The sequence below is a fragment of the Sylvia atricapilla genome, chromosome 6 (genome assembly GCF_009819655.1).
Source record: "Sylvia atricapilla isolate bSylAtr1 chromosome 6, bSylAtr1.pri, whole genome shotgun sequence".
NCBI lineage: Eukaryota > Metazoa > Chordata > Aves > Passeriformes > Sylviidae > Sylvia > Sylvia atricapilla.
Genome location: NC_089145.1, coordinates 51,834,095 through 51,856,456, shown reverse-complemented (window position 1 = coordinate 51,856,456; position 22,362 = coordinate 51,834,095). Strand labels below are relative to the sequence as shown.

The 22,362-nt window shown below is 37.0% G+C and overlaps 1 protein-coding gene across 2 annotated transcripts in view; it reads right to left on the bottom strand.

The window, feature by feature from the left end:
- The window catches only part of PTPN21 (protein tyrosine phosphatase non-receptor type 21), a 45,396-nt gene that overhangs the window by 9,513 nt on the left and 13,521 nt on the right, over positions 1-22,362 (bottom strand). Inside the window, exons 3-16 of one of the 2 annotated variants that reach the window (XM_066321941.1) lie at positions 21,145-21,314; positions 18,452-18,549; positions 16,709-16,776; positions 16,205-16,275; positions 14,801-14,888; positions 14,511-14,599; positions 12,107-12,194; positions 11,338-11,417; positions 10,086-10,187; positions 9,499-9,559; positions 8,812-8,896; positions 5,186-6,651; positions 2,819-2,956; positions 286-507 (exon numbers count right to left, since the gene is read on the bottom strand). In XM_066321941.1, coding sequence (XP_066178038.1) covers positions 286-507; positions 2,819-2,956; positions 5,186-6,651; positions 8,812-8,896; positions 9,499-9,559; positions 10,086-10,187; positions 11,338-11,417; positions 12,107-12,194; positions 14,511-14,599; positions 14,801-14,888; positions 16,205-16,275; positions 16,709-16,776; positions 18,452-18,549; positions 21,145-21,314 — 2,826 coding nt within the window. The remainder of the gene's footprint in view (positions 1-285; positions 508-2,818; positions 2,957-5,185; positions 6,652-8,811; positions 8,897-9,498; positions 9,560-10,085; positions 10,188-11,337; positions 11,418-12,106; positions 12,195-14,510; positions 14,600-14,800; positions 14,889-16,204; positions 16,276-16,708; positions 16,777-18,451; positions 18,550-21,144; positions 21,315-22,362) is intronic. The other variant, XM_066321942.1, reaches the window with a different exon arrangement.

Below are 22,362 nucleotides of genomic sequence, written 5' to 3'. Positions count from 1 at the left end.
TGCCTTCTGCTAGCAGCAATCCCCACAGAAGGAACAAAGAAAGGAGACAGTAGATCAAATCCACACAGAAGCAAAATGCAGAAGATCCCTCCAATAATTAACCCTCCATTATTCTAGGTGATTAGGAAAACAAGTTCCTGCTTTCCCCAAAGAAACCTCTAGAGTAGAAAAGAAAGAGAGAGAGAAATGGATTGTCACTCATCTTACCAAACCAAAATGGATAGCCAAACGCATTTTAGTTACCACACAAACGGGGAAGTTTTTCTCCCAGAGCACTTCTCTCACCTTGATGTGAGATGCATTGATGTAACCTGTGTTGTTCTCTTTGGTTGGGACCAGCTCCACCCTGGTGTCATCATAAGGAAGCACATCCTGGAAGCGGTTCCTCTCAGCATTCTCAGGCAGCCGCGCGATCGAGCACTCGCCGTCCATCAGCCTTTTCTTCTGCACACGCTCGTACTCCGTGAACACCATCCCCTGCTCCAGCCTCTGCTCCAGGATCCTGCACTGCAACACACACCACAGACAGCCACACAGTGCTGGGGGGGCCCATCTTAACAGAGAACTCGTGAAGGATAAAATGTGTGCACTTTGTTCTCCTACATACTTCCTCAGTGCTTCTCCAGCTATTAACATTTCCGCAAACATACCAGAATAAATTAGAGGCAACCCTAACCAGCAGGAATTTTGTTCAAGTGAAAACTAAGCAGCCTGTTATACTTCACTAGGTCACAAAGTTTATGTGGACATTGCTGGTAAAGGAAAAATTACTCCATAGTTTCTGTAAAGACAGCCCAGCTGGGGAGAAAAAAATTGACCAACCAGACAGCTATGCCATACTGCATATTGCTTCAAACACCTTTGATCCACCTGCTCAACATGGCAGCTAGATGACATCATTTGAAAGATCTCTTTTAACCTTATAATAATAAAAAAACCCCAATTATAATAATAAAAAACCCCACAAACCTAAGTTGTTTGGATAGAGAAAAACTAAATTTTGCTTTAAAATTTTGCAGGAAAAACGCCTTAGAAATTTGCTGCAGTTAAAGTATAAACCCAGAATTTTTTCTAATAGTGTAATTCAATCTTTTTTATTTAACAAACTGGTTTTTCCTCACCTTTATTCTTTTGAAACCAAGTTGTTTCTAAATCATAAGACACCTCTGGTATTTCTGCATCTCTTTGCCAACAATAAGGAGGAATAATATGTAAGATTTCAGCCAGAAAATTTCATCTATGTCACATGTTCCCAGAGTCTCACAGCAACTGCTCTGTGGTATCAGGTCATAGAAGTGTCTTATATCAAGTAAGTATGCCAAATGTTGCAGAGGAAGGTGTAAACTTCCATCATATGCAATTTGCACATCATTACATCAACTGTACAAGCTCCTTTATTATCTTTAAGCTAAATTTACATATTTAAACTGATAATAATATGAAGCTGAGCAATGAAACAGTCACTGAATCAACACTAAACTTATCTTCTAAAATACCTGCAGTTCCTCACTTCCTTTTACATCACATGTCTACTTTGCATTGCCTCTTCTCAACTGTTTTAGGAACTACTCCTGTTTCACAGTATTTATTCTACCCCTATGAGACTGCCTGAAGAGAAAGTGTAGTGACATGACTTTGTCATAACTTGACTCTATGGTTTCTTCTTTGCCACAATGCTTTGGGCAGAGCTAGCTGAATACAAACACAGCCTAACTCAGTAAAGGTCAACCCAGAAAGAGATGATGGCTGTAGGTAAGAGGAAATAACCAACACAGGTATTAAACCTGTGTCTCAGTAACACAATGTTAATTTTTGTCCTTTAGCACCTTATGCAATGTATATGTAGTTCAACGTGATTTTTACTGAGTGGTTTGCAATTAATTTTCTTGGTCTGTTTATTTAAACTGCAGCTGGTGAGAGCAGGGTTTTTCCCTCAGGTCCTAATCACTAGATTAGATCCCTAGTGACTAGAAAAAAATTAAGTTAGAGGGCACCTGCAGCTGAGGATGCCCAACCATGCTCAGAATCACATTCTGTAGAGACCACTGTTTGCAGAATGGGCAATAATCTGTAGAATCTGGTGTATCTAGTTGCTCCCTGGTCAGTTGTGTGATGGCAGCACTGCTCTTCACAGCCCGTCACAGCCTGAATATTGACTGTATTTCACTTTCCCGTACTTCTTTAATGACATATGAGACAGGCTGAAGCAGATTTACTGATGTTTTTTATACTGACACAAGCTGGTGGAGTCTTATATTTCTCAAAGAACGATCCTCAAATTCTAGAACCTGATGAGCTCTCATTGATCTTTTACTAAGTTTAAAATTTCAGCAGATCAAACAAGTTCCATCTATATTTTATGGGCTCTACCTGAACAGATAAATACGATCTGCACTACTCGTATTCTGGGGATGCATTTTAACTGCAAGACTTACTCCAAACACCATATGAATTACTACTAATTGCAAATAAAATCAATCTCCCACTCAGAACTTTCACACCTTTTCACTCTGGTGAAACCAAAATAAAGAAAGAAAACAGGAAGAGTTGCACAAAAATGTATCAGTAGGTACTAGTTAATTCACTTGCTCTATGTTCAAAAGGTAAACTATAGTTGAATCACTGTCATAAAGAAAAATCTGTGATACACCCAATACTTCTAGCAATGACTTGTCAATCAGGAATCGTTTGTTTCTATTCCCAGCATTTGAGTTGCCTTAATATGAAGCATTTTACAGTCAATAAAATGTACCATTCGTAATCATCTAATTTTGAAAAATTGCTAGTGTAAATCAAGTATTAAAAAACTTGAACATACTCGTTCATCATTTGTTGCTCTTGTTGATTCTTCCTTCCCCTCATCTGGCAGAGGCATTCTAGTCAATGCCAATCCATTTAGGGCAGCTAGCTTCAGAGGGCCAATTTTTTTTGCATCATTTTTGTTCTTTTTCATACCCTGCAAAAGAAAAGCTAAAACTTGTAAATATTCTTAAATATCTGATGAAGTTATAAAGCAGAAACCAGATGAGTTCAACTAAGCAAAAGATACTTCTCTGGCCCCTTTTGTGAACAGCTCTGACCTTTTTCTTTGATAAGCACTGCAGTGGGAGAACAGGGTGGTGGGACTACATTCCTCCAAGGACACAACACAAGCCTGTCTTCATTCCAGACAGGTTAATGAAACCGCATGAGAATGACAAATATTGTTCTCTACAACAAAGCTCATGACTGAGGGTGTGAGGTGGCAACTTTGAATAATTAACATTCTTGAACAGACCTGGAATCACTTCCCAAACCCAAAAGTACAGCAAAATGATTCATTACTAAGCTATTCAGTTTGTAGGCACTTCTCCTCCCTACAATCAGGCAACGACTGTATACCTTTAAGATATGTGGACATAGCTAAGTGGTTTACTAAGTTTGCAACAAACTTGACACACAAAACATGAACACACAATTGCAGACAGATTTGAGACCTGGACCAGTCCATGAATCTAAATTATGGAATTACCATCCATTATTTGATAAAAAATATCAAAGGGGAATTTCTATGAGAGAATCAATTCAAATTATTCTTTTAAAAAGGCTAAGAGGAAACTTCATCATTCCTTCCATTACTAAGTTTAATTGTTAACAAAAATCCACTGAAAATATGAGCACATATGCCACTTGAATGATAATCAATGCTTTCAAAAGTTAAATGGTGGTAAGAAATAGGAAGACAAAGCTAAGAGAATGAGACTACATTTAAAAGTGAAGTGAACACAAACACAACAACAAAAGTTCATTGAAAAGCAAAATGTGCAAGCATTGGTAGCTTTTCAAAGCAAGGGGCCTGCTTTGTAACTAGGATATTCATATCGATTATGAAAGGTAATGTTCTGTATTATGCAACAACACTTAAATGTTTCTGAACTAGAAACTATGTTATGAACACTTTCAATGAAAAAGTTCTACTGTTAATTTCATTTAAAGGTTGACAGGAACATGTCATAACTACATACCTGTCAAAAGGAAAAGCAGGTTATGATTTTGGTAGACACATTACTGTCTGAAAATGTATCTTTTGGAGAACAAATACTAAGTAACTATCAAAATGTGAATATGAGGAAGGTATCCCTTTCTTTCCCCTATAACCACATTAAGAAAATAGAAGAAAGATGTAGAAAAACATACACAATTATAAAATGAATTTAAGATGACAGAGGTTCATTTCATTGTGTTCAGCTCCATGTATAGCACATCTGGCAGACAAAAACTTGTGAGAGCAGTAACTATTTCAATACCTAGCTTTTGCATAAGTTAGTTTTTTCAGTATCTGCTGTTACCACAACAGTACAAGTTACACAGCAGTTCCCCTGCAGCCCAACTTCTGCAGAAAACTATTTGACACTAACTCAGGTATCACTTGATTTTAAAAGGCAGAATAATAATAAAAAATAGTCTTCCTCTATTAGCACCTGAAATCTGCCACAAACTACATAAAACTGAACAAAAGCTTAAGGCAAAATGGGCGCAAAGGAGTGCCAGTGAAATTGTGCAGTCCTTGATGTTTCTGTGAGGTGGAAATTACAGCAAGGGTGAAATTTGCAGTTTTTCACTATTTACAGTGTCCTAAGATTGGAGTAGGAGAAAGAGATACGGCAAGCAAGAAATACCTTCAGTAGAATAAAAACAGCTTGAAAAGAAGGCAAAAGGGAATGAATATGAAAAAGGGAAGGCATGAAGTAAAGAGAATGCAAGGAAATAATTTATTCCTTAAGGTGTCAGGGTTCTCTTTGGTCAGAAGAAGCAGGCAAACAAATTTTTAAAAAAGTAAACGTTTTGCTATATATCACTTTTCAGTGAGAGGAAGATGAGAAAGTTGAATGGAAAGAGATGATTCTGCTCCAGATAAGAAGTAGGGCAGAATAGGGATCTAGAACTGATTTTATATTAACTCCTTCTAAAGTTCCTAGACAAGTTAGCTTTTTAGATGCATAGAGACTGCACAGCTGAATTTGTGTGGGTGGACTAAACAAACAACTTAGACGTGGCAGAGAAGGGGATAAAAGATAGCTAAGCAAAGTTAACCAGAAATAGACATAGAAATATTAAGGCTGATTAAAAGAACCCCAAACCTCAAACAAAAACAACAATAAACTGCAACAAACAACCCGAAACAAGACAAATAGTATCCACTTACACCTAGAGGGGGAAGGCCTTCCACAATATTCTTCTTCCCAGACAAAAGATCAGACACGGGTCTCTTCTTGACTGAATCTTTCCTTACTCTGTATCTCCCTGATGTTGTAAGATCAGATTCTGACATAGACGGAGTAAGCAGTCCTTCCCCTCTTCTCTGTACCTGGCTTTCTACTAGTAAATGAACAGGACTTATATCTTTTATTCTCTTTTCTGCCTCTGTGATATGTAATTTAGGCTCAAGAATATGCAAAGGACCAGCAGATGAAGCAACAGAGCTATAAGGGTAGTTTAGTACTGAATCACGAGAATAACCTCCCACAACAGATGAAAGTTGGGTTTGATCTTCAGTGAGAGGAGAAAGACTTTTACTGGCCTTATTATCTTCTTCAAATTCTTCTTCTTCCTCACTACTGTGAATCAGCATAGTGGCATCTGAAAGAGTTTTCTTGTGATCACAGTTCATGCATTCCTCTTGCTCACCTTCTTTTTGCTTCGCTCGCTCCATCAGAATGTTGGGCTGTGACCCTTCTGAGATAACTCTTGGAAGAGCCACATCTGCTGCAGAAGCTGACATGGTCCTCTCTTTAATTCTTATTCCTTCAAAGCTGGGAGTCAAGCCTGCAATTTCAATACTGTTCCTTTTCTGCAGCTGAGCATGGCGTGCCGATGTCAGAGGTTCACTGACCTCCTGAAGAGAATGTGCCACGGGCAGGCTGTCCTCCTGAAATGTCTGGACAGAATGGTGCACTCGCCGTGTGATAAGGTCTGGATTGCTGCTGCTGATGTAGATGTGTCGCGAAAGGTCTGGAGTACTGTTTGCAGGTCTCGGGTACGGGTATGGGGGAGGTGGTCGATAGACTTGAGTCTTCATTATATTTGGTGCTGGGTAATCCTGAGACTGGAGCTGCACATTTGTCAACTCAGGCACACTGACTGCCCCAACCACTGGGCGCTTTTCAGCAGGATAGGGATAGGGGGATTGGCTGTGGAAGCTGTAGTTCAGGTTAAATGGATAATGGTTAGACTGTGGGGCAGCGAAGTGGGCATGCTCTCGAATTTCAGGCTGACTGTAAACTAAGGCATCAGGCCTGCTGTAAGCATATGAGTTGCTGATGTTAAGATTTCTCATTGAGTGACTCTGCCTGTCTGTGTGCACCATCCCCCTGTTGAGCTGTCTCATCACAGTCTCATAGTCTGGCGTGGGACGATAAGAAGGTGGAATTAGTGCACTGTGTCTGTGTGATGGGACATAATCAGTTCTGAGGACATCACTTCCAGTAATGCTTGGGTTAGAGGACATGGGGGATGGCTGCAAGTAATGCTGTGGATTGTTCAAGGAGTTTGTGCTGTGTGCACTATAGACACTCCCATTGCGGATCCGACCACTGTAGTCATGAGGGGTTCTATCCAAGCTAGTCTGAGAATGATAGTAGTATCCATTCTGATTGCTCACAAAGAGGTTATCTGAAAGTAAAGTTTAAGAACAATCTTTATGTCCAGGATATCAAACAAAGTTATCCCTCTATTAAGATGCAGCTAAGGCAATGCTTGAGATTTTCAAAACCTCAGTTATTCTTAGCTATGTATTAAAATGGGAAGGAAAAAACCCAAACCAAAATCCCAGCTTTTCTGTTGTTAATATTCTGGCATATATACCTTGGGTAACATATTATATTTATTTCAATCATGCAAATCCCTATGAGAAAACACTGTCTATCTATTAATTACTTTCTTCTGTTTAGGATAGGTTTCTTAATTTTCAGTCCAAGATAAACAAAGTCCATATCAATCAAACCACACCACTGCAAAAATGAATGTCTACACTAGGATTTGCACTAATGTAATCAGTTTAAAGAGCAAAGAAAGAAAGAAAGAAAACAAAGGAAAACAAAAATACCACCAAAAACCTAAAAACAGCTGCATAACAAGCTAACAAAACCCCTTGCCCTTCCCTCTTCTATTCCTTCAGGATGTATGTAGATACAGCACCACAAGACCTCAAAAAAACCAAATTAACTTTTCTCCAGAAATCTTGGAGGCAGCTTAAACTACCACCATATATCATTCACACACATATATATACCTACACTGTAAAGAAAATGGTCTAACATTTTATACATCCAAAACATATTTAATAATTTTAATTACTACTTCATTGGATGTACAATTTGCCAGTCTCCAGAGGAGAACAATTCGGTCATTGCTGTAGATGCTTTCATGATTTAACTGTTTGGGTTTGCCAGAATAATTGCCACATTTATGTTAATGCATTTGCTGACAATCAAAATTTGTTTTATGAAAAAAATGTTCAAAAATAGGACACCTGTATTAGCAAGCACCCAACAACACTAAACTGCAAAGAATTCAGTTACATTCTGAATGTAGCCAAATACCTGCATTTCATTCAGACCTGTGTAACTCTGTTTTGATAGAAAATGTGCTTATTCCCTTCCCAGTGAGTTGGCTTTTTAGAGTACTATTTATCCAGCAGATCTGTAGGTCTGGAAAGTTCCTATGAAACTTGAGGAGACTTTGCAAAAGATGAGATTCAGCCCTTCAGGGCAGCAACTTTGTTAATTAAAGGCTGAATGTGTAACAATCAAAATAATGACAGTAAGCAGCCATGACTCTGCTCTAAACTGTTAAGATAAGGAGTCTACATTGCTTGAGAATATTAGTTAGGGTTTGCTTGGGTTATTTTCATTTTTTTTTGTTTCAATCAAATATATACCAAGTCCATTACCAGCAAACTTTTTTAGCCTTTGAATTCTTCAACACCCTGTAGTCTAGCAAACTTAGATAAATGTCTCTATGTCTCTCTTACTGCATTCTGAGTTTAATTTTTTAAAAAAATTTTTAGTTGTGTGAATTGTCTTGGGGCAATCTCTTTGCAGCTATTAAGACCAATGTTGACAAGGGTCTCACAATGCCATAACATACCACTTTGATACATGAACCAAAAAAAGTGATAGCTTAATCTCAGTCTACAATTGCTGTACATGAACTAGAATTGCTTATCTCCCATAGGAGAGGATATGGAGGAGGAACAGTGGGGGAAACTGGGGTTGTTTAGCCTGGAGATAAAGAGGCTCAGGGAGAACCTTACTGCTCCCTACAACTATCAGAAAAGAAGGTTGCAGTGAGGTGTGTTAGTGTCATCCCAAGTAACAAGCAGCAGGACAAGAGGGAAATGGCCTGTAGTTGCACCAGGGAAGGTTTAGATTGGAAATTAGGAAATTTCTTCTTGGAAAGAGTGGTGAAGCATTGGAACAGGCTTGTCCAGGGAAGTGCTGAAGTCATCATCCCTGAAGGTATTTAATAGATATGCAGATGTGGCACATGGGGACATGGTTTAAGTGATGGCTTTGACAGTGCTATGTTGATGGCTGGACTTGATAATCCTAAAGGTCTTTTCCAACCTAAACAATTCTGTGATTCCATAACTGTATTTTACATTAGCCTACGTGTTGAGCAGCAGCAAGCACTTCCATGAATGTTCTAGTACAAACTAACCCCATGTTCACCTATCGATTTATTCTGCTATAGCTGAAGTAGCTACACATACAAATTATAGTTTTTACCCTATAAAACTGTGTAGTGTGGCCATGGATTGAATGAACTTACCTTGAGAAGATGCATATGGTTCACTATAATGACCATTGTAATGCAGCTGAGGTGGTGGAGGCATCATATAAGGCTGAGGCTTGGGCTAACAAAGCAAACATCTCACTGTTACTTAAAAACTGATTATTCATTTTAAAAGTAATTACTGGAGGTTTTCTTAATACATAATGTACACCATTATATTATATATATGAATAATATTATACATATTATATATAATACTATACACATAGTAATACTACGCATTATATATTATATTACAATGTGTATAATATTTCAAATAAACACATACAAAGCCTAAGTCTTAAAATACTTCTCTAAGTCTGCAAGGTAAGTTTCTCCTTTGAGGTCATACAAAAAATAAATTTTAAAAAAATGGGAAAAAGACCTTGAACTCACACTCCACTAACCCAAGATTGAATCTTACAACTGACATCCAGGAGAGTCTCCTAGAGACAATGTTCAAACTGAAAACAGAAGTGCTTAAAATATTTTTCATTGTAATTGTTTTAAGTCCATGATTTAGATATTATATAGCAGCTCTTCCTACAAGTTAGAAACAGTTCCTCACATCCTAGACTCATCTTTTTCACTGCTCATTTCATTTCACTGAAGGGAACTAATATTTGATTCAAAGTCAATTCAAATCCATAAAAATGCAAACCTAAAGCCACTTGCTTTCCTTACCATGGACATCCTGGATGAAGATCGTCTTCTAACAGGATTCACTGCCACAGGCTGAGTTTGTCTACAGAAGAAATTTAATGGTAAGAAATTATCGTTAACAACAGCAAGACCTATTTCAAACATCAGAAAGCACTTCCAAGTTCAATTAAAAATTACTACATTTCCAGGAGCCAAGCCTGTGTTAGTCTTCCAATAGAGTCTCAAAAGGGAAGAGCTCTGGGCATTAGCCACCATCGCTAAGCAAAAATCAAAAACCCAAGATCAAAATACCCCAGTTAATCTCCTGTTCTACAAGTTAGACAGAAAATTGTATGGGGACTGCAATGTTACAGATGTTACAGGAACTGAAAAGCATTACTACACTGCATTAGCATTTGTATGTTCTAACATTGATGCTAATTGTAATGAATTTGCATAATTTGTTGGACTGGCTCCAGGACATAAAGTTCAGAAGTCTTAAACTCCTTTTCTCCCCCACCCTACACTGCACCTGTGCTCTGCATCTCATAGTAAGACAGGTCAAAAGATAGCTTGACACAAATGCAGTAACTGCTGTTTTTTAGTGAGAAAGATGTTTTTAAGCTCACCCTTTGGGAAGTGAAGGACGAGAAAGGATTGGAAAGCGTGGAAGGGAAAGAATGAGGGAAGATTTCTGAGAGCCCTCCTCAGCTGGAGAGTCCAAGGAGTCTCTAAAGACAGGGTATGTACATATTTAGAAAAAAAAACCCTGAAGTTGATACAGGCATGCATAAGACAGTTTTCAGCTGCAGGATGACATGACAAGAAATCTTAAGAGTAGAGATATTCAGGAACGTTTTCTTGAGGACTTAACCTCATCTAAAACCACATTGTGGTGAAACAATTACAGTAAGTAATCCCAGCAGCTGACACTTAATATAGAACTACAGATCTGATGTTATTAAGACAGAAATGCCCACGTCCCATGAATGCACTACTTCTACCAATGCTTCTTACCACTCTCAAAAGACAGACAGGTTTACAAGCTTTGAGGTATGAGGTTTAATCTATTTCAAATTTATCTTACTTCTCAAATAAATTAGCCTTAAACACACTAATGAGTCACCTGTGGCACAAAATACTTGATTATCTTTCCACTGGCCTCAGCAGATATCAAACATCTATGTTCCCGTGCACATGAGGAGTGAAACATATGGGAATCATGCTTTTCCAATGCCAGAATATTCACTGTGTCTAATTCTCTATTCTTTGACTGAATAAACTTAACTGAAGGAAAGCTGTTCCAGTAAAATAGCTCAAATTCCAGCAATTGATTTCCAAGTTGGAGACCAGCCCATTTAAATTTAATTTGATGAATTGTATCCAATTTACTTTGCACTGGTGCTACTTGAGCTATTCAGATTCCATGGATATCTAAAGAACCACATACCTCTTAGCTGTCAATCCAGCACATTTCAGGAGTGCTTCACATACACTGCCCTCCCTTTTAAAGCCTCTAGTGTCCTTTCAGAGCAGCTCACCCAAACACAGGCCAAAACCCGGGTGGTTCCAACAGCACCAGCAATATTAGAACCCAAAGCAACCGAAGTTTCTCACAACACGGTGATCCAGAAGAAAAGGCCAAATATTATTACTAATGATAAGATTTCAGCACTTAATATTGTCCTCTGTTACAAAGCAGGAAGTATTTCAAAAACTGGTGGTTAGTATTTTCTCAAAAAAGATTAAGAAAATGAACCCAAGTCATTAATTATTATCATCTAGAAGGGACAGTAAAGACTTCACAGAGGAAGTGGGAGATTTTGCTTCCCAACAGAAGCTGCAAGGGCACCAAGAGTTCTGCTAATGTATTCTACTTACAGGCTGCATTTATTTAATCTGTAAAATTTGTGTCTAGCCACACACATCCTCCACACATATTTTGCTGTTTCCATATCTTCCTGCCAAAAAAAGAAAACCCAACATTTGCATTAAGTCAAACATTCATACCCTTCACTTGCTTTCAGACAAGCTACTGAAATTTTCAAAATTAAATTACCATTGACCCATTTAATTTTAATGTAACTTCATTAATGTCACGAGGTTTTCCCCAAAACTCTACTTTGCAGACCCAAATATACACTCTAGCCTAACAATTTTTGTAGACTTATGAAATTTGAAAGTAGAAGCCTTTTGCTCAAGACACTTATCAGCTGTTATACTGACACAATTTATAGTTAAGATTGCCATAAGATTGTCAACAACTGCCTTTTGACAAAAGCAACTGGTAGATGCTGAATAAAACTAATTCTGCAAGGAATGCCAAACCATTCCAGCACAGCTCTAAGGCTACATTTATTTTTAACTGCCACTGATTCAAGTAAAAAGCACACTAGAAATTTTACTGGAATGGATGAAAAATTGTAGGACCACATAACCAAACACTTAAATGTACTCAACATAAAATGTCCAATTTTTAATGCCTTCCCATAGAAAGCAGGCCAAAGACAGTGTTATTACATTTGACTCATTCATACAGTTCAAAGCTGCTAAATATATAGATAGTAAGTTTTAACCTTTGAGTTAAATTATCAGTTTTAATTTGTTTTTATTTAGTGATGACTTAGTAAAAAATAAAAAATGTACTCACAGTTTGGAACTGAATTGTCTCCTCTTTGTTTGCCAATTCTAATGCGAAAAAGGATTTATTGTGGGACATGTTGGCAATATCATGCCACCTGCAGACAAAAGAGACAGGATATGACTGGACAAGCTCTGATTTTCAAACCACAAAAAATGTGACTGCAAACCAGAACCACCATCAAAAATGTGGATGAAAAACATCCTCATGAGGAGGAGAGGCAGACACTGATCTCTTCCATCCCGTGACCAGTGACAGGAATGGGCTGAAGCTGAGTCAGGGGAGGTTTAGGTTGGATATCATGAAAGTGTTTCAGCAAGAGGGAAGCTGGGCACTGAACAGACTCCCCAGAGAAGTGTTCACAGCCCCAAGCCTGACAGAGTTCAAGAAGCATTTGGACAATGCTCTTGGACACATGGCGTGACTCTTGGGGATAGTCCTGTGCAGGGCCAGGAGTTAGCCTTGATGGTCCTGATGGGTCCCTCTCAAGACAGCATATGCTACAAGTCTATGATTCTGTGAAAAACCATTTTATGATTCTATGAAAAGGCTCATTAATCTATCTGAACAAGTTGTAGGTCATCACTTCCCTACCATACTGTACAATGTGTATAGTAATATTATGACTTGTCTTCCATTTGAAATTCTTTCAAGTGTTCTTTAAAAAGAAAAATCAAACTCGGACCAATTTAGTCATCAGTAGATTAAAATGTCCCAACTGCTTGAAAGCAACCCACACATTGCAGAAAAAAAAAATAAACCTACACTAAACAAAGCTTTTAAGGTGTTATTATGCATATTTTCTAGAACTTGCATATTCACAGATTAAAAAAAATAGATTGTATAAAATGTATTTATTCATCTTTTTAAATGCAAATTTAGCTTGAACCATTAGTATTTGTTAATGTAAATAAAGGTTGTATCATTGATTTATTAAAAGAATATTCTGCAGTACACAAACACATGGAAAAAGCATGACCTGCACATAGGGCTCTGTCTAGAGGTGTTTTTATGACTCCCATTTTCATTACACAGAGGTGTCTGTTAGCATTTTCCATCACGATTGCCTTATGCATATGAGATAGAGAAACATAAATGTCTCCATTCTGATGCAGAACAAAAATCCCTCAAATTTAAGGCTGTGGTTCATAAGCCTTTGTGGGCACAACTATGAAATTACCTGAACCAATCTCAAACATAACCCAGGACTGTAAATTATACTAATGGGTCATTTTTCTATGCTTTATTGCCACCCAAATAGCATGATATTGCTAACCATGATGGAATTGCCCATAGTCATACAACAAACAAGCAAAAGAGCAGAAAACTGGATCCTGAAGTTGTAATATAAATACTTTCTGATGCCTCCCAATGTGCAACTTTTTTCCTATGTTTACAGACACTGCATCCACAATTCTTTGAGAATTTACATGAAATGCATGGACAAAACTTTATTCCTCCCCTGTGTGTTTGCTAAATGCAACTGTTCTTTAATGCTGTAGGAAAGCAGAGCAGGACACTTTGGCAACTCAAGACAATCAAAAAGAGCTCAGCATCAGCTCCCCTATCACAGCATAGACAGAAATTTTTCTGAAGGAACATTTAACAGTAGTGAATTTCAAAATTCTGTGAAACAAAACTACTTACAGAAAGAAGCACAGTTGGCTGCTTTCTCTAATCCCAGAAATTTACCAGTAGTGAAGTTCCAGAAACTGTTTGACCTTAAGATTTCAAGATTTCTGTTCATATTCAGTCAAAAATTATAGTAAAATATAGTAAAAACTATATTGCCAAGACTCATTAAATAAAATATCTCAAAATTTTTTTAAAAAACATTTACTCCGAATTCTACCCAAAGATCTCCCAAGCAACTCCTCTTAAAGTCAGTGGGAAGCCATTTCACATAAAGACTGAGTTTTAAGTGTTTAGGTAAGTGAGAGCTCTGTCCACAATTTATAATTCAATAATAAACTAAAACAATGTATGAATCCAAAATATTAAAATAAATGTTACTCTGTAACTCTACACATACATTTGTAACATATGAAAGGAACTCCTGGACAATTTCACAAGTGAATATTTCTGTATGAATTGATGCGACAATTTCAGGACTTAAGATTCCCTGTGTGTAGAGAATTGCTCCTTTTTGATTCAATAAATGTTTTCCAATGCAACTGTATATTAAATATTAATGTCTAAGAATTAATCTGTCTTAAAGAGATTAATTTTGCAATTAATACATTGAGAAATTCCCCACTGGCTTCAGTATTCACTGTAGCATGATGACTATGAGACTACATTCAGGTTTATCAAATGCATAAATACACATCATATTAAGAGTCATTGATACTTGTGAGGAACACACTTCAAATGTGAAGTTCACTAAGGTATTTTATGAAAGAACAACACTAACCTAAATACAACAGGAGGACGACCATTTTTGTGTTTCACAAAGATGCCATCAAGACATGCTCCAATGAATATGTCACTTCCTTGGCTGTCCTGTAAAAAGGTGCAAAAAAATATGCAAGTACAGAAAAAGGTCTTCAAAAGCAAAGTTACACAAGAAATAGCTGCTTTTATAATTTTGGAGAAGAAAATTCCAGGTGGTTTGGCATTTGGGTTTTATTTACTTTTGGCAGGAAGCAACCACTCTAAACAGGGAGAAAAGGACAATTAGACAATGATCAAAATGCCATTTACCTTTGCAGGATAGGTCTCTTCACCATAGCCCTCCATTCTTTCCACTTCTTGCATATATAACATTTCTGCATCAGGAGGAGTAAGGCCTCTACAAATAAAACAACAATCAGCTAATACTGCCAATAAGAAAAAATCATCTTTGTTTTACTCTGTACGACACTGCCAAAGCTTGAAAAGCACCCCCAGGACACCCAGGTAACCATCAAATCCTGATGTTTCTATCTGTACCAATGGCTGACAGATTTGGCTCAGCAAATAACTTAGATTCTAATAACTTCTTTCTCTCTGGCATCTTTAGGGGTAAATGGCAACAAAGACCAGGTAAAATTACCATCTCTACTAATGGCACACAATTATCACATTCTTGATCAAATCCAGCACTGTCTCCACATTTCCCCACTTTATCAGAGGCACACATGTTCAAGACACGAATGTCCTCTATACTGCTAGAGGGGAAATACAAAGTCTGGCATTTTACATTTCAGAAAAACATCTTCTAAAATAGTCATTTTCTAAATGCTGACTATTGCACTATAGTACTTTGAAAACATGAGGACAAGATCTGTAGGTGAAAGTAGAATTCTTTATAATTAGACCAACTGACAAAGATAGTCTTCTTACAGACTTTAAGTAGTATCCAGGGCTTAAAAGCTGGTGTTTACCTACCTACCCACCAACATACCTCAGTCACCTCATAAAAGACATAATTTCTACCTGAAAAAACCTGTTGTGCTCATTTTTACATCTCTCAATAGTTTTTCAATCATAAATCTCTCAATTTCTTCACTTTTTCCCTAATGTCATGAAGATTAGGTTTTCTTTGCTGAATCTGAATCATTCAATCTTGTTACAAGTGCATTTTAAAGATAAGTGAAACTGCAATTTTCTAACTGTTGTTTTAAACCAATACAGTGAAAAGTATTCAATATTATTCACATAGTCACAAATGTTTTTCACTAATGAACTGATAAAGAGAACTTAACTTTCCTTTTTCCTCTACTACTGCTCCCTTCTACCTAAGATCATAAGCATTTCGGCAGATACTATCTCTACATTTCTCCTGCCCTTAATATCACCCAATTTTGTTTATCAGGAAGCATCCTTACTGGGGTCTGAACTTCACTTGAACAAGAGTCAGAAACATTATAAAGGTGAAGTCACACTATCTAATTGTGTCCTGTATTCTTTTCAAGCTGAATCCTCTAATTTATTTTACTACATATTCTGTTTTCTCTTTCATTTTCATTCAGCAAAATCTCTTGTAACTTTAATACAGATACACTAGAGAAAAAACTAATTTAAATGGGAAGTGAAATCAGTCCAGATTTCAAGATTCACAACTTTCTGACTTGCAGAAGTTACTGAAGACTGAAATCAAGCATTGAAGAGCTTTAGACATGTTACCTGTACTTCTGATGTAGCAAGGCAACTTTCTGTGTTGCTTCTTCCAATATTTTTTCTTCTTGTAGCCAACCCTTAAGGTAAAATAGCATTTGTGGAATGAAATACAAAAAAATTCTACAAAATCAAATGGTTATAGTTTCTTTACACATGCAAATCAAACCTTGGGTCTAGTCTTGGAACTTAGATGTTGTAATATGCACAAATGAACCCCAAAAGCACAAACACTGTTTTGAAGTAGTTTTGCTCACTTTCCCATCCATACCTCAACCTTCTTTTCAGCGTAATAGACAATAAAATTGAAAAGACCTTACTACATCTTTGTTTCTGTGTAACATAAGGTGTCATATCTCACTCCAATCTCAAAAAAGACCTTTACTAAATTTTGCTGGGGAGCAGCAAGATCATGGAGGCTTCCTAAAAATGATTTGCATTTGCCAATTTTAAGAAGTATTTGAATTTGTCGATTTAATAATTTAAATGTGCCAATTTAAAGAAAGTACTCACCACTGGAAACAAAGCAAATCTTTGTAGAAACTCCTGAGATTCATACTGATCATAGTCTCCAAAATCCGCTAAAAAATGAAAAAAAAAAATTTGGATTCAAACACTTACAACAAAGTTATTCAAAACCCAATTAATTCCATCAAGATTTTCAAGTAACAAACCTTTATCCTATTGAACTACAATTTGAAAGCAAAACAACAGAACAAACCAATCAATAATGTTTATAAAGAGAAAAGGTTACGAAAAATCCCCATCTTTTTGCCTTGTTCAGAAAAATTAGTAACATTCCCTGTGGGCTGAGAAGAAGAAATGATGAAACACTTAATATGGAAGTTATTTATATGAAAAGGAAGCACCTCTGACACATTACACAAATACAGCCCTTGAGATAAATCTGTAAACATTATAACTAACCTATTGCACTGATTTTAAATACAGATTAATCTTGAAACCAGCTGACTTGAAACAGGAAGCACTGTTTCTGTTCATTCACCAGCTAAAATTACTAACCTGTCTGGTATAAGCTACTTCAGTCATTGGAGCACATTAATTTAGAACCTGTGCTTTTTTTGGAGTTTTTTTTCATTGTATTATCAACATATACAGTTGATCTCTTATACAGGAATAAAAAAAGAAGGTGAAAGCTAAAAGGATGAATATTTTCCATCTGGAAAGAGGCTTATATTGAAAGATTTCTATAAACAACTCACTGAGCTGAGAGACATCTACACTGTCCAAAGACATGGAAATAACACAGCAAGATTTTTTCAGTTGAAGACCATTAAAACCCAGCTTGGATTAAACAGATTCACTGTTATATAAACAGGGCATAATACAATTTATCCTACTCCACTGGTAGCATAATACAATTTATCCTACTCCACATTTAAATAAAAACAAAACACAATCATCATCTTTTTTGTGATAAAACCAATGTATATAAGAAGGTCCAAAAAAAATCTCTGGTTGCATATACTACCAGTAATTTTTAGTCCTGTTCAATTTTGGCAGTTTTACACTTGCTGCTAAATGTACTGAAGTGGCATTCACTGTGAATTATATACAAGTGACAATATACAAACACACTAAACACAGCTGTTGCCATTACAAACTTTTGATAGTTTTCTATCAGGCAAGCACCTTGCAAGGAATACAGACCATGATGAGTGCAGACAGACTCAAGACAGGTATACACTCCATCTGACCCTAGCTAGGAGAAATAAACCTGCCTTTTTCATAGAGGTAGCATAGAAATGTGTTCTCAGGAGTGATTTGAAGACAAGAACTGTTACCAGTCTTGCACACTAACTTGAAATAATCTTACGTGATAGAAAATTTTGGATAAAAAGTGGAAATAAAAGTACATTCAAAATTGCTTATTTATGAAGATATGGCAGAATAAAGAGTCTTCATTAACAGAAACAGAAGGAAGAGTCTGTTGATTTAAACAGACAACTGAAGCCTTTGCCCCCAAAGGAGCCCCAATGTCTAATTCCAATCCAGCTCCTGAAATGACATGTCAGATAGCCAGGTACACCTCTGAGGACTGCACAGAAGCAAGTTCAGGGCCACTGATCCTGCTGTTCCTCTCCTCAGCCCATATGATGAAGTCCTAAGGAGCAAGCCCCTTTCATAACTTACTGAATTGGGTCTCTTGAGTGACAAATAGAAAACAAGCAATAGAAAATGTATCACCTAAATTTCTAATGCAACATTAGCTAGTTGGCACAATTTCTTACTTACCCTGAACTGCCAAACCAGCCAGATGTATTGCTTGTTCCAGTGTGCAAGGAATGTTGCCCTCCAAGATATCTTTCTTTAACTGCAAGTAATACTGATACCTACAGGGGAGAAAAAAGAAGAAAAACCTAACATGGGCTTCTTAATTTTTAAGAAAGAGTAGAAGACTATGCCTGCATTTCCTGTTCCTCTCTGCATTCCCCAGTTTGAGTAGAGGGTAGTCTTCCTCATCATTTGGACCCACTACTTCAAAACCTTTTAAAACTCCTGCCTCCCTTAACTCTCACAAATCATTCTACAACTGGTCATCTTAAAGAACCTCCACAATTTTTATCTGCTATCAAACCCTCTTTTTTCTTTCCTCTTCCTTCCTTTAAATTGTTGTTATTGTCTCTTTGCAATGTCCAGCTAACTGCTGCTGTATTGCTGCATCTGCTCCTCCAACAGATCTAACAATGTACATTCCCTCAGTCCCAGTAGTGATTTTAATTTCTGCATTACACCTTCTGACCACATTTTGTTCTCACTTTCAAGGCAGCTTTTCTTTTTCCTTTTAATCTAGGCTTTTCCTGCATTATCTCAGGTACATGCAACCACTACCAGCTGTACTGTTTGTCCACAGTCTGAGACACTATTTGCCTGAATTTTTCCTCCCCTATCAACCACCCACAGAACTTTTTACCTGGAGCTCGAAACACCTCAAAATTGCCATTACAGCAACACAGACTTGGCCAAAGAGGAAATTTGTCTTCTAAAAGTCTAGTTTTAAAAAGTTCTTCCTCATATTGTATGTTAACTCTAGCGAAGTAAGGCATTAATACTGAGAACATGCAAGTATGTGCTGTAATTCATCCAGTGATTAGAAAGGTCAGGGAAACTCCACATAAATTATATTCATGTTAATGGACAACTCTCTTCCATCACTGTTTACTGCCCTGTTAAATACAATGATAGTTTATAAATATTATTTAGACTTTAGGGGATGCTACTACAAAAACCCAGTATATCATATGACAGTACATAACATCCCTATATAACACACACAAGAACAGCTGGGACTAAACCCAGGCCTTAAAAATAAAAGAAAACAAAAGAAAAAGCCCAAGGCATTTTGGGAACAAGTCTTCCCAGTCAAGAAGCAGAAGATAAGCTCTTTCCATAGAACTGGTATTAAAAGTAAACATGTAGATAAAGAATCTTAACACTACCTTAACAGAGCACATCTCTTTTTGTCTATAGCACTTCCTGGTGTATATTAAACACTGACCATGTTCAATTTCATTTATATCAAACGGGCATTAAAAACCCCATAGATTTCTGAAACTAACCCAAATTCTTACTAGCAAAGTAAGTACTATCCTCTAGGACACAAGCATAAGGCTGGCACATAAATCCTACTTTCTACGAGACAACACACTGCCAAATTTTTCTTAAAGCTCCTGCATAAACACCATATTCTTTAAATAAATTTTAGAAAAGACTATTCAAGATTTTTCAGGCAATTTAGCTTTCCAATGCAATACCATGGTGTTTATCTTACTCTAATGTATTCTCCTATGCCAACACAAAATCAGATTTTTAAGCCACTAAAATTTCCAAGAAATAGCACAAAATTATAGAGTTTTCAAAAAAAATCTTTCAGAAATTACACACAAAACCAAAATCTAATGCTGCCAAACCATAAAGCAGTACACAACAGCACCAGTGTCTGCACCAAGAGGTCTGTACCTGGTGACCCTGAAAAGCTTTCACATCGCAATTAGCAGAAAAGGTGTCTGGCAGGGTATTTTAGGAACAGAGACAGTTTCATGTAACTACAGAATAAATTAAGATGAAAAGGACCTCTGAGTGATCATCTGTTTCAACTTCCCACTCAAAGCAGGGGCAACCTTAAGCTTTTAGCAGTTAATACAAGCACATAGTTTTGAAATAGCAATATGTGTTTGTAATCCAACTATGGGTTTTGTACCCAACTGCCAACTAAAAATAATCATTAAATCAGAACTCTACCCATTAAGCCATTAGAAGCCAATGTAAAGGTCCACAGGAATAACAGGCTAGTATATATATGCTCAATTTTACTTTTCCCCCTGCAGTCAGAAACAATTATGTGATGTTCCCCAGTTTCACAGTAGAAACATACATGTAATACCAGAACTAATATCCATATTTATGGCTCAGTGATACACACACAAAAAAAAAAAAAAATCACAAGCTGAAGTGCAGCCTGTAGCTTGCCAAAGTATTGTACTAAAAGAACAGAAAGTACTGAAAGCAAAACAAAGAAAGCATAGCTTAATAAAATCTGCAAGTGCTTTATACAGGATAGATGTCCATGAAAGCAACATACAGATCTTCAAAACTACAGTCAAAAAGACCAAAACAACAACAAATTAAAAAGTCAAACATGAAGAGACTAAAACAATTAAAAGTCTGACTGCACAGGTATGCCTGCTGCTTAAAACAGGTTTGAGGAGATTCCTAAGATCACAAAAATATAGTTGCTTGCTTAGTTTATCACATATTTAAATTATTCCAAAGATAAATTAGCATAGAGTTTGAACATAAATTTTACCTAAAATAGTTTTTATTCCTCTAAAGGGAGTGGAAAGCAGAAAACTTTTAAAGAAACTATACCTTTCAGAATGCTGAGAGCGAACTTATAAACACATGGAAGTTTGTCCTAAGAGGTTTACCTGGTAATCTCCTGCTGAAGCTGAGAAACAGTAGGCACATAGAACACTACTCCAAAATACACAGTTGGCTCCAAGGCATATTTGTCCAGCTGCTTTTTCAGAGGCTTGTCCAGATCTACCCATCTGCGTTGATTCTGCTTATTATAATACCAGAGACTGAAATATGTAATCTGAAAAAGAGGCATTTCAATGATTAAAAAAAAAGTTAATACTGTGATACTGCATAAAATATATTGTATGAAAGTTTTGCTACATAGAAATAAATGTTTTAAAATGCTGAGTAAGGCTATGGGTTACTGAAAACTTCAGGGAACTGTAGAGACATTTACCATAAAAAGCAATTCCATCCAGATAACCAGCTCAGGTACATGAGGTCCCCCATCTAAAACCCTACCAGAACTACTCTTTATTTGGAAACATTTCATACCTCATAACTCTGCTGTGGCAATTCACAGATGCTAGTAGTAGGCACTCATGTGTGACAGGAAATCTAAGAGAAGTGGGGAAGGCAAATGGAAAATGACATGGGACAGCAGCAGAGCAAAGCATGGCTTCTCTGGGCACCTGGTAGGCAGGCTCACATGGGATGCTGAAGGACAAAAGAGCACAGCACAGCTGCTCAGTCAAAGCTGAGCTCATTAAAGCATATGCTGGCTCCCAGCATGAGCAGGAAAATGACCAGATACAGCAGAGCAGAAAGATATCCTGCCTGAGTGGGCAATTCCTGACCAAGGCAAAACACAACATACATTATGCACTGGAACACACCACTTGGAGAGGCTGAGGGATGTCACCCTTGGAAGGCCAAAATCCCAGTGGACAGAATCCTGAGCAACACAACCTAACTTTTATTAGATCCTCTCCCAGAAGGAGTCTGGATCAGAGTGTTTTTCTCTTGCTCCACAGTAGAGTTCTAAATCCACACTGCAAAGTCACCCATTAAAATTTAAATTTCTTCACTATTTTTAAACTGGTTTAAATCTGCTCCTCCTGTACTTATTTTGTTCAGTTCTGGACTAGTAAACAGATGTGGACTGGAAAATATTCATGTCATTATCACAGCAAAACTAGATATCATAGAAGTGTTTGAACTGGGGGAGAGAGATAAGTGAATGTTACAAATTACCAATTAGGTTTGTAGGTATTTACATGAAAATTTTTCAAGTCCTTGCTACATAAACTTTAATGTATGTAGAAACTGTAGAAATACCAACACCT